The 13,010-nt window shown below is 56.9% G+C and overlaps 1 protein-coding gene across 7 annotated transcripts in view; it reads left to right on the forward strand.

Annotated features, from left to right (window-relative positions):
• Positions 1-13,010, forward strand: part of TSNARE1 (t-SNARE domain containing 1) — a 146,414-nt gene that overhangs the window by 82,020 nt on the left and 51,384 nt on the right. For all 7 annotated transcript variants that reach the window (XM_077166649.1, XM_077166650.1, XM_077166652.1 and 4 more), the window contains 2 exons: positions 147-224; positions 493-562. In XM_077166649.1, the coding sequence (XP_077022764.1) occupies positions 147-224; positions 493-562 (148 nt within the window). The remainder of the gene's footprint in view (positions 1-146; positions 225-492; positions 563-13,010) is intronic.

Consider the following 13,010-nt stretch of genomic DNA (forward strand, 5'->3'; position numbering starts at 1 on the left):
TGGAGGAGAGCTCGTTCTGGGTGAGCCAGGGAGGAAGTGAGGAATGGGGCCCATCTGGTTCCTTTGGAAAACTCCCAGGGCAGGGGTGGTGCTGAGACCCGCAGCTCACAGGGTAAAGGTGCTGCCTCTCCTCTGTCTGCTTTCAGCCACCCAGGTCGACCCCAGTGACCTCCAGGACCTGTTCCAAGAAATGGCTGCTAATGTCTTTCGAATCAACTCCAATGGTATGTCTGCACCCTGGCTTATTGCCCCTGCCCCCAGCCTGGACATGGGCCAAACCTGGGCTGGTCTGGGCCCAGGGCCCCCCGGGGAAGGCAAGGTGACATTGGGAATGGCGGGTACTTGTGAACAGCCTTTTCCTTGGCTCTGGTGGGCACTTGGGTCACGTTGATGTCTGCCCAGCCCATCCCCATGTCTTCCTTTCACCTGCCAGAGCCTGCCTGCCAGTAAGTGCCTTCTGCTCTCATGCCTGTCCCTTCTTCTGTTGGGCAGTGACCTCCTTGGAGCGGAGCCTGCGGTCCCTGGGGACGCCGAGTGACACACAGGAGCTGCGAGACAGCCTGTGAGTGTGTCGGGGCTGCCGTGCCCCCGTGCCTGGTACAGTGCATTGTGGGTGTGTGCGTGTGGGTACCTGTGCACGCTCACATGCATGGGCACCCGCATATCTGCTCACCAACAGCCCTGTGACTATACACGCTTTGGCTGCACATGCCACAGCTGCACACATCGCGGCTGCACACACCATGACCAGCCACATTGCTGCATGTGTGACTACATGCCTGGAGCCAGTCCCCACTCAGATGGCTGCATTGGCCCTGCCCGGGGCACACAGCTGCACACACTGCACATGCGTGGTCCCTAGGGCCGACAGATCACTCGGGGCCACCACATCAGAGCCAGTCGTGCCTGGGGACCTGCAAACGAGCAGCAGGTTCTTGGACATTTAGAGGAGTGCCATTCCCAGACCCGTCCAGATGCTGTTTGCCCATTGACTCACCCAACACACGTCCGCCATGGAGCACCAGCCCCATCACACACCTGGGAGTCTGCACACACACAAGTGTGCCATTTGCACTCGACACTGTCTGGGTGGGAACAATACTTCTGGGTGTTGACCCACCTTCCCCTTTAGGGTCAGCCATGCCTGTGCTGGATCAAGGCAGGGCTAAGGTGGGCTGTCAGCTGCAGTCACTCCCTGCAAGTGTCCTTGTTTGCCAGGGACGAGAAAGTAGGTCTCCATGGCAAGGGTGAGGTGGAGGCAAGTGCCTTGACCTCAGGGAGCTGGTCCAGCCAGTCCTCATGGCAGGGGGCAGTGTGTCCAGGCCCCACCACCCCGAGCAGCTGGCAGCTCCTGGAACAGGACCTTTAGTGGTCCTTGGGGGTACTGAAGCCTTAGCTGGCTGGTTCTGCAGGACCGGGACCTCTAGGGCCAGTGCTTGTGGATTCCGGGCCTGTGCCTCATCGTATCTCAGCAGACGCGTGGCCACTGGCACCTGCTCTCCCTGCCCTGAAGTCCACACAAGCACCTGGCCAGCCTCCCCTTCTGGGGCCCTTGTGGTTTGGGAGATCTGTGCCTGGTGCCTGTCTGCTCCTGTGAGGCCTGGGCCCGTCACCTATAGGTTTCATGTTTTCGCCCTGATGACTTGGGGCTTTGGAGTTGATATTGCTGGGGTATCGTGCCTCACTGCAAGGTAGGATTTCCTCACCTGGGAGCTTGGCCAAGCACTCTTCTGCTTGGATCCCGCCAGTAGCCCCAGGAGGAGGTGTGGCAGGCTGTATGATCCCCAGTTTACATATGAAGACATTGGGGCTCTGAGGGGGGTTAGGCCTGTGGGTAAGATGACACTTCTCTGAACTGATAGACCTGGGCCCAATTCTCCCCATCTATTCATCCTTCCATCAACCCCTTCATCCACTCCACTATCCATCCACCATGCCAACTGTCCACCAACCCACCTATACACTCATCCATCTGCCCATCAATCCATCAGTCCATCTGTTTTACCCACCAATCTACCACACATCCATTCGCTCATCCATCCATCCCTCTATCCATCCTTTCATCTACTCACTCTCCATCCATTATCCATCTCCCTATACACTCATCTGTCTGCCCATTGATCCCTCAGTCCATTTCTTTATCCACCCACCCATCTACCCATCCATCCACCCATCCATCCATCCATCCATCCATCCACCCACCCACCCATTCACTCATCCACCCACCCACCCACCCACCCATCTACCCACCCACCCACCCACCCACCCATCTACCCATCCATCCACCCATCCATCCATCCACTCATCCATCCATCCATCCATCCATCCATCTACCTACCCACCCACCCACCCATTCACCCATCCATCCACCCACCCAACTACCCACCCACCCATCCATCCATCTACCCACCCACCCATCTATCCATCCACCCATCCACCCACCCATCCATCCATCCATCCACCCATCCATCCAGCTAGTCAACCATCCTGCTAATGTTGGCCAGTTGTTGCCAGGTGCCTGGCCCTACAGTGAGCTCTGGGAACAGGAGAATCACCAAGACAATTCCCTTGCCTTCAGAGAGCTCGCAGTCTACTTGAGGAGCCCAGCCCTTGAAGAGATAGTTTGTCCAGGGGTGCTGACATGGGGCAAGCACAGAGTGCAGTGGGAGCCAGGGAGTGCCTTCCTAGCCAGGCAGGGCAGGTGAGCCGAGACCCAGTCCTGCGACTCCCGTGTTGATGCCCCTCCCACGCGAAGTGGGGCACCCAAGGTCCTGATGGGCCACCCCTCTGGCCTTGAAAGTCCTGGTGGGGGACTAGGTGCCACCCCTTTCCCAGCCAGCCCCTACTGCTCTGCTCAAAATTAACACTAATCCAGGGCTCCAGTGCTTGAGGCAGCACACGGCCCTGTGCAGATTTATGTGCAATTCTATTTTTAATTATTCTTCTTATTTCCTTTTTGAAATAACATTTTTTTTTCTGATTTTGAAAGTAACATATGCTCATTATAGAAAATCTGGACATGCAGGATGTCTGAGGAGCAACTGTTAACGTTTTGATAATTCCTGCCAGCCTTTTCTCAAATCCGTGCACGGTTTGCAGGATTAGATTTCAGCGAACACGCGCTCTGGGAACTGCTTTTTACACTAGAGTTCCCTGCTGTGTGTGGCCCCCCCATTCGATGTTCTCTGGAAACATTCTGGAGTGCCGAGGACTTCGGAATGGGTGTGGCTTACTGACTGCGGCTCCGGGCTCCATTTCTCTGCCTCTCCACCTCTCCGCCCTCTCCACGCCTTAAGTCTCGGAAACAGCTGCCCACGGATGTCCTTGTGATTGAGTCTTGGGGTCCTGATGACCCCTGCATTGGGTCCAGGGCTCTGAGTCTGGCAGGTCAGGTGGGGGCGCTCGTTTGGGGACCTGGTGTCCTTGGGTGTTTCCGGGCTGTCCTGCTTGTTTGCTTTAAGAAACAAGAACATCAGACGTGGGTCCTGGAGGGGAGAGCTGACTCGGGGCACGGAGGAGGGAGGACGTTGTCTCTGTGACCCCCTCCACAGGCCTGTCTGCTCCTCTCCCAGTCAGCATCCTGCGTGCCTGCTTGTTGTGACCTTCTGGAAGCATCCATGACCCCATTCAGCAGTAGCATTATGTGTGCCATGACCAGTTAACATCAAAAAAATTATATTTGGTGAAATTAGGATATTTGCCAAGCTTGTGACAAATGCACATTCCTGGGTCATCTCCAGACCTGCTTAATCAGAGTCTCTGGCGCCTGTGCTTGAGAATCCGATTTTCTAGAAGCCTCTAAGCACTAAAAAAAAAAAAATATATATTTGAGACCAACGTAGGATCACCAACTTTAGGTTTTCTCCACATTGGCACAAAATTACCAGCCTTTTTTTGTTTTACCAAGTAGGGATGTAAAAAAAACCCCACATGCATGATGAAACACACTGCCATCCATTATTGCCATCATTTTCTAAAAGCAAAGACCTCTCATTACAACCAAAGTAGGAAGGGTCTTATCTCCAGGGAGAGGACAGTCCTTTAAATTGAGTACATCTCACTTCAGAAAAAGCCCCAAGGCTGTACCCCTTTTCTCAGCTCATCTGAGGCAAGTGGGGTTTTGCCCGCCCTGTCGGCCCCTGCATGGCCCTAGATTGTGTACCGTGGGAGGGGACATGCCCGGCGTGCCCGCAGCTTGGTCATGGTGGTCAGCAAGTGGTCAGGGCGGCTGGGGCCTTGCTTGGGCGGGAGGCGGTGGCTGGTGAATGGACAGCTCCAGCGGTGCCCATGGACAGTAGCTCTGGGGCAGCAGCTCTGCCCAGCACCTGCCATCGTCTGTCCTCAGCATCATGTCTGCCCTGTGGGGTGGGTGCTGTGGCCGTGGCTCCTCGGGGAGACGCTCAGGCTCGTAGTGGCCACGAGGGTTATCCAAGGGTGGAGGAGCTGGGCCTGCCCTGGCCAGACCCGTGCTGGGCTCCACACTGGTCTGAGTGGCTGGCGGGTGGGGGCACCTGTGCTGGGTGGGGAGGCACCTCGGTGATGCTGGAGCCTCCTGCCGCTCCGGGGAGCTTGGGGCTCAGTGCCCAGGTGGCCTGTCCGTATCCCACTTCCTGTTCTCAGCCCCTCAGGCCCCGCCAGAATTGGAGTGTGGGGGTGGTGTGCAGACGACTTCCCGTTGTGCGAGTGACAGGTGGGGGGATGGCGGGTGCAACCTGGGGTTGCTGGCCGAGGTCCCAGTAGGCCCAGGTCTGCGCTTTGTGCTTTTGGGATGGTCCTGCACTGACAGTGACCATTTGGCCACCTTTCTCTTTGCAGTGGGGACCTCCATCGCCATGGAAACAGCTGCATCAGAGCAGAGAGTGATATTTCCTGGCACCCTGAAAGGCAACTGTGACGTGGGTGGGCTCACTGGGGTGCCCCCCCCCAGCCGCCTGCCAGTACCTGTTGGCTGGCCCCTCGCCCAGCCCAGCCACCGTAGAGGCCTATACTGCCCCCCATCCCCTCTGTTCCTGCCTTTTCCCGTCTCCTGCCATCTCCCCTTCACTGCCTGTCAGCCACTTCCTCCCTGAGGCTGTGCGTTGGCTCACGAGCCCACTCAGGAACCCCACGTGGCCGTGGAGCCTGTGCAGGTTTTGGGCCCAGAGGGAGGGAAGCTGGGGGGCAAGCTGGTAGCACCTGTGGAGAGCAGGGAGGGCCCAGGAGCCGGGGCTGGTGCTCAGTATGCCTGGCCAGTGCTGTGCACAAGCTCTCCTGTCAGGGCTGGCGCTGCTCCAGGGGCCCCTGTAGGGACAAGCCCAGAGGGGAGCCCAAGGAGCAGGGGCTGTCCCAGCGCAGGAGCACCCACGGGCTGAGCACACCAGGAGTCCCCCTCTATGCACTGCAGAGCCCAGGATTGCGGGTTATGCCCACAGAGCTGCAGTGGGGGCCTGGGTGCTGGCACTGTGCCTGCGGTTTACGGGAAGGTTTCTGGGGGAACCTGTCTGCGGGGGCTGGGGGCTGATTCTGTGGGTGCATGCTGTGATTTGGTGCATGATCCCATCTGGCTGTGGGTCATTGTACCTGGGCTAGCATTCCCACCTCATGCAGGTCCACCCCTCCTGACACTGCCAGTGGCTACGGGAGCCGGGGGCTGGGGCCCCCCAGGGTCCAGCGCCTGCTGTCGGCATAGGGTGGACCTGCTCCCCATGGAACTCTCCGTCCGTGCCCTGGGCACACCTCCTACCCGCCCTGTGGGGACATGATCGGACACCCCCACCTCTGTGGCGAGCACCCGCCTGGTGGCCCTGAAGTGGGAGGCTGTGGTTATAGGGGATGCCATACTCTGCCTAGCCAGCCCTGAGGTGCCGTGACTGGGGCTTTGAGCCGAGTGCCCCTGCCTTGACCAGACTTGAATGTGAGAATCGGGTGCCAGGAGGGTTAAGAAGCCTGGGGTGAAATTAATCCTCAGTGGCCACAGCAGGGCGTCCCTGGAGGGGCCCATTCTGCCATCTGCCTGGCAGAGCCCCTGAGCTCAAACAAGGCAGGGTCAGCGGCCAGCCCTCCCCTCCTTGGTTGAATGCCTGCGCAAAGACTGGGCAGTTTCCCCGAGGGCCAGCGGGGTGGCACAGTCGGGCTTCAGCTCATTGCTCCATCATCACTTGCTGTTGGAAGCTTCCTGGGATCGACTTGGCCAGGGCTGCGTTCCACCCACCTTGTCACTGATAGGCACCTGCAGAGCTGTCCCTGGGCTCAGAGACCGAGACACGCACCAGGACCAGCTGAGAGAGCCTCCTAGCTCACCTCTCCCCACTCCCTCCTTTCTCACGTGGGGAAACTGAGGCCTGGAGCAGGGAGGGTCTTCCCATCCCCTCATACAGCTGGGGTGAGGGGCATCTCCAGGACACTGTGGGATGCCCACATGTCACTGTGCTGTGGGGAACGGACTGTTGAGGGTTAGAGAGAACGCTCAGCTCCACCTCTGGAGAGGAGAAGCCTTTGGGCAGCTTCAGGGTCAGGCCCCAACCCGAGGCTTGAGGCCAGCAGGATCGAGCCACCCATTGAATTGGTGGGTCTGGGATTTGGGATAGGGGACAGCTTGCCTCTGTTGCCTCGTATCTTAGGGCCCTCAAGAGCTGCATGCTGGAACTTTCTGGAGGCTTCTTCACTCACGGGTAGGTGCCTCGGCTGGCCTGAGCTGGGTTGGGACTGGCACCCAGAAAGCTCACCTGGCCTCCCAGTGTGGTGTGGGCTTCCTAACAGCATGGCAGTCTCTCGATCACCAGGAGTGTTGCAGTAGGCAAACGAGGCGATCCTGTACTGCAACACAGCTCGGAGGTCACAGGCGCCCTTCCTGCACCTGCCGCACTTGCCGTAGTTCAGAACAGCCCCACCCCACCCAGGCCCAAGGAGCAGACAAGGGCCCTGCCTTTCCTGGGAGGAGTGTCTAAGAAAGTCACCACAGGCCCTGAAACCACTTTGGGCTTGGTTGGGAGGACGGGGAGGGGCCGAGCCATGGGAGCGAGTCCTGACCGGGTCGGGGGAGAGGGGGCTGGGGGTGCTCAGACCCCTTGGTGCTTTGTAGAGGGTAGACTGAGTGTTATGTCCAGAGCAGTGAGAAGCTGGTGGAGGGTTCTAGAACAGAGTGGCAGGCATGGTGGTATGAAGACCAGACCCAGGCTGGGCAGGGAATTTGGGGAAGAGAGCTCCCTCCATCTGGGTCCCCTCTTTCAGCAGGTGCCAGCCTTGGCAGGTGTCCCAGGAGTACACAGGGCTGGTAGGGGTCCCCCTGACTTGGCTGGGCACCATCTCATGTCAGGCCTGTGCAACCTGCCTAACCCCATGCAGCCCCCCAGAAACACCAGGTGAGAGCGTGCGCCCCAGGTCGGCGCCAGGTCTCCCTCCAGACCGTGTGTGATGGGCCCTGGAGGGCAGAGCTGACCTCTGGAGGAGGGTGTCTCCCCTGTCCTGCCCTGCCTGCTTGATGGAGAGCTCAGAGGAGGGTGGACCAGCTCCATGGGGTCTTCGGAGGGACTTCTCCACACAGGGACCATTTCCTGGGCCTGGAGGGTGATGGAGTATGGGAGATGCAGGGGACCAAGGAGCAAATGGCAGGGGTACCACCCGCTGCCTCTCATCCCCTCCCGTCCACAGGTCCAGGGCCTGCCTGCACATTCCTCAGTGCCCGAGAGATGGTACCTTCTGGTCCCGTCCAGGGAGTACGCTGGCCTCCCAGCCACATCCAGAGAGGGGTTTGCACAGCCCTTGCTGCCCACCCCACGCCTGTCTAGTCTCCTTTCAGGAGGCACCCCGACTCCCTCCAACCCTCTCCTCTCCCCCTCCTCCCTCCTACACCTTCTCTTGACCCCCGGGTCCGGCACTACCCCCTCTTGGCTTCCCTCCTTCTGGTTTTGCCCTCGGTTGTTGGTCCTCTCCACACCAGGCCCTGCTCACCAGCCCCAGGCCTGTCCTGTTCCTACAGGCCCTGCTCTGTGATCACTGCCATGTCCAGCCCCACGTCCTGCCCTGTCCCTTCCAAAGATCACCTCCCCTCCCCGACTCAGACCCATCTCCTACCCACCCCCCAGTCCCTGCAGCCCCAGGGCCCCAGGCCCTTTAACTGCTCTGCCCCCTGCCTCCCCGGACCTTCTCACTGGAGCTTCGTTACCATTCCAGGCTCTGCCCAGATGTCTCTGTGACCATCTGCTGAAATGCTGTGTCCTGCTACTGCGTGGCCTGGGTGCACCCTGCATGGTCACCTTTGTCCCGGGGCTGGCTCCGCTGTTCTCTTGGGTGTTGCCAGCCCCATGAAGCCAGGCCTGGGTCTGGGGAGCTGATGACCTGGCACCTGCAGGGGCCCTGGGCCATCAGACAGATGCAGTATATTGAGGGAGGGAGGGAGGGACAGGGGGCGGGGGCACAGGAGGGCAAGGTCCAGCCCAGCCACAGGGTTTCTTCCCTCTATTTGCAGCCCACCCTGTCCAAGGGGACCAGCCGGAGTGCTGTGAATATTCTAGACATGCAGGTGGAGGAGTGAAGGCTCTAGTGGTGCCCTTAGGTCTGGAAGGGAAAGCAGACTGCTGCCTGCAAAGGGGACACCTGTGGTCCTGGAGCCTGATGGGAGGCTGAAAATTCTCAGGGCCCAGATGTGGGGATATCTGGCCACTTCCTGCTCTGCTGCCTGGAGCCTGAGCCCTGGTTGGGACAACCGGATGGGAAGGGGTGAGTTAGACACCCCATGCACGGTGCCTGTCTCTAAAAGTTATCTTAAATAGCAAGGCAATCAAGGAAAGGTGGGCGTTCAGGTTGGCTCAGGGCCTAAGGGAGGGGTGTAGGCCGGCTGCCTGGGGACACGCCACGGGGCAGGCCCTGCAGCCCCTTGCTGCTTGGCTCCTCTCAGCCGCTGGGCCTGGCTGCACTGAGGAGTGGCCAATGAGGCTTCTGGGCAGGCTTCCCTGCTGGGCTGCCCTAGCCACTCATCTGTGACCTTTGTGTACCCAACAGGAGGGTTTCACTTTAACCCACAGGCAACAAGCTGGCTCCATGGGAGAGCTGGGCTTTGGTGACTGCTGTATCAGCCATTTACTCAGGCCCCAGTTCACTTGGCCTGCTGGGCTCTGCCCTTGTTGATCCAGCTTTGTCCTCAGGCCAGCTTCTCTCATGTTGACAAACTGGGGGCTGTGGTTCCAGTGTCACACCACACTCCACATGTGAATAAGGAAAATGGCTTCCCTCACTAGAATTGAAGTACTGAGCTGTCCTTTGCCTCCCCTGGTTCATTGCTAAGCCAGCCCCACAGCCTGATAGAGTTCATGGGTGGGCCTCCCAGCTGACCAGGGACTTGCCGTGGTATCCAATTACCTCTGGCCTGTGGCCAGGGCTGCCCCCTGGCCCTGTTGTGAGCACCAGAGATGCAGGGGGTGGGGAAACGAGGGGAGGGGAGCATCAAGCCGGAGGGTATTGGGCTCCTTAGTGCTCAGAACTTTGTCCCGGCAAGAGAGGGGCTGGCCCAGCCTGATCAGGAGGCCCCAGACCCCAGGGCATCTGCAAAGGTCACCTCACAGTCACCTGTGTGGGCTCATTTCAGAGCAGGTGTGGAGGGGCAGCAGGTGGGGCCTCCTTGGCCTTCAGGTGGTCTGTCAGGCCTTGGAGAGAAAAATAACCCAACCGAGACAGCCTTCAACCCAAGCTGTCTCAGGTGTGGCCTCGGACTTGGGGTTTGCAGGGGCCCATCTCTCCCTGGGAGACACACAGCGGCAGCTCTGCGCCCATCCCATTCCCCCACACCTCCCTACCCCCATCTCAGGGTCTCTGGTGACAAACACCTGGGGGTAGGGTGGGTACTGAGAGCTGCAGACAGAGTGGCCAGGTGCTGTCGCTGAGTCCTGGTGGGGAACTCCAGGGTACCCAACAGCGGAAGCAGGAAGGGGCTTGTCTGTCAGCCCCCCACAGCACGGGGTAGGCCTAAACAGGTGCAGGGGCTGCCGGGACCCCTCCATGCCAGGTGAAGTGGCAGGAGCAGCCTGGTGGCCTCTGTCCCACTCTGGGGGACAGGGTGGGCACCAGAAGGAACCAGATTGGCCCTGGGCCATCCCTCTGGCCTGGGCAAGCCCTGTGTTGCCCTGTCCAGCTCCTACCCCCTGGCCCAGTGAAGCCTGATGCCAGCACTCCGAGCAGCTGCCTGCAGCTCCGGACTCCATCTCCTTCCCTGGCCAGGCACCAGGCATGGAAGGGCTGAGCTTGGGCCCCCTCCCCAGGCTGCAGTCCCTGCTAATCTGCTGGGGAGGTAGCCTTGGTGGAGCGTGTTATGGGCCTGTCCACATCTGAGATTTCTCATCTCTGGAACAAGGACTGAGTGCGATCTGGCCCCAAAGGCCAGTTGCAGCCCAGTGATGGTGACGCTTGCTCCCTCTCCATCCCATCTGCCCCACCTCTCTCAGTCCTGGCTCGCTGAGGGACTGCCCGCCTGGGTCAGAGTCCCCACCTGGCCACGGGAGTCCAGCAGTGTGCACAGGCGGTGGCAAGAGATGCCTCTTGGCAAGCGCGTGGCAGGGCTGAGGTGAAGTGGGGTCCTGATACTGGGAGGTTGGGGTGCTGGTGGGCTAGACAGCAGGACATCACCCAGACAGAGTGACGTGGGAGGGACCTCCCTCCCCACCCAGGCCAGCGTGGTGTCCCCATCTCCTATCGTAGGACCTGTGTTTTAAGACTCCCCTAAACACTGACCATTTATTAAGTAAGGGGTATCGATTGTTTTTTTTTTTCTTTTTTAAAAAAAATTAAATCTGTATATAACCAGCACGCAATTTAAAAAGCCAATAAACCAAACACTAAAACAAGATGAAAGTTCTTGTTTGGTTGGAGGGCTGCCAGTGTAGCGATTGTTTTTTTCTTCTGATCATATCCTCTTACCTCAGATTCGGCACTGTTTTCACATCCAGAAAACTCACCAAAGCGTGCACAGCCAGTGGGACCAGCTTTGGGCTGGCCTGCTGGCCGCAGCAGCCTCCTGCCTGCCCTGGCTCGGCCCTGCTTGGCAAAGGGGATCCTGGAGGGGAGGGACAGAGGAGTGGAGGGTCCTCAGCACACCCACACGCTCCTGAGCTTGGCACTGGACCCCTGCTGCCTGCATGCCCTTCACAGCACGGGCACACTCATCCCTGTGGCATATCCAGGTGAGGGCCCTGAGACTTGGCCAAGGTCAGGGGCTTGCTTCGGGCCGCGCACGGCACACAACCTCACTAGGGTTCCAGTTCGGTTTGTCAGATCCCATCCTGCATTCTGGGATGGATGCCCTGTGTGCACTGCTGGCCACGGTTTGGGCTGCTGTTTTATTGAGAATTTCTGCATCCACGTGCGTGAGGCACAAGCTCTGTAATTTCCTTTTTGGGTAAGGTCTTTGTCTGGTTTTCATGTCAGACTAATCTTGGCTTCATAAAATGAGTTGGGAAATGTTCCCACCTCTTTATTTTCTGGAAGAGATTGTTTAGCCTTCTTCCTTAAATGTGTGGTAGAATTTGCCAGGGAATTCTTTGGGCCTTCCAATCTTTGTCAGAAATTTTAAGGTTTATGAATTTAGTTTCTTTCCATTTCAATTCTATAACAGACACAAAACTCTTCAAAGTATCTTTCTCTTGCGTCTTTTAAGAAATTCGTCCGTTCCTTCTAAGTTCACGTGCCTCATGGTGTTCGTGTTATTATTCCTTAGGTTTTAAGATATATATCTTTAATCGCAGTCTGCTTTCAAATAGTATTTGCCTCTATGTGTGTAGTATGAGAACCTTACAACATGTCCTCCTGGTTCCTCTCTTCCATTTCTTGTGCGCTTGGTGTCATGCATTTTACTTTTACATATGCTATAAATCCACAATGTATTGCTACTGTTTTTGCTTTAAATAGTTATCTTTTGGCGCATTTAAAAATGTCAAGTTGTAAAACATATTTACCCAAATTGTCATTGTTTCTGGAGATCTGTGTGTCTGTATCCAGATCCAGGTTTCTGTCTGGTTTCGTACTGCTGTTGCATGAAGAATGCTTTTTAACATTTCTTGTAGAGAAGGTCGTTGATCACAAATTCGCTTAGGTTTTCTTGCGTGAGAGAGTCACTATTTCCTTTTCAATTTGAAATATATTTTTCTGGGTATTGAATTCTGGGCTTAAATATTCTTTCTTTCAGTGCATTAAAAATACTTCTCCAGTTTCTTGGGCTTGCATAGTTTCTGAGGAGAAGTCTGCTGACCTTCCTTTCCTTCCTCTCTCTATGTAATGTATTCTTTTTTCCTCATTGTGTTTATGTTTTGTGTTAAATAATTATATTTGGCTTATTTGTAATTGTCGTTTAAAAGTCTCAGTGTACGAATCCACCCTCTCTGTCATTTTTGTACCTGTTTCTATGGACAGATTCTTCAGGTTATTGATTCCTTTTTCCCTGCTTCTTACTAAGCCTACTGATTTTCTCCTGGGTGCGAGGCATCGTGGAATATGTTTTTGAATGTATGGATTTTGTTGTCTTCTTTTAAAGAGTGTCAGGTCTCATCCTGGAAGCAATTATGGATCAACTTGGTCCCTTCAAGCTTTGTAAGCTGTTCAAGGTGGGTTTGTTGTAGAATCTCCTTGGAGGGTAGTTGAGTCCCACCACCGAGGTAGGGTCCCTCTGGGTCTCTCCTGCATGCCCTGGCTCCCAGCAGTGTGTCTTTATGTCCCTCAGCTCGGTGAGGTCTAGGAGTCATGGGGCTTAGAGTGCCCATCTCCTGCAACTTTGTGCATTTTTGCCTGACAGATGCACAGCATGGTGTTCAGCAGAGATGCAGAGGTGACTGCACAGGTTTGGAGCCCTTTTCTGCATAGCCTTCTTCTCAGAAGGTACAGCAGCCTCAGACCTCCTGCGCTTGATGGACACGAGCTCTATGTGCAAGTCCCACCGTTACCATAGCCCATCCTGTCTCCCCAGGTAGAAGTGTGGGCACCCAGAGAGCTCACCTCGTTTGGTTCTTGCATCAGAGATCAAATCCCTGCAGCCCAGGGGTGAGGGCGGG

Source organism: Tamandua tetradactyla, chromosome 6 (assembly GCF_023851605.1).
Source record: "Tamandua tetradactyla isolate mTamTet1 chromosome 6, mTamTet1.pri, whole genome shotgun sequence".
NCBI classification, from domain to species: Eukaryota; Metazoa; Chordata; class Mammalia; order Pilosa; family Myrmecophagidae; genus Tamandua; species Tamandua tetradactyla.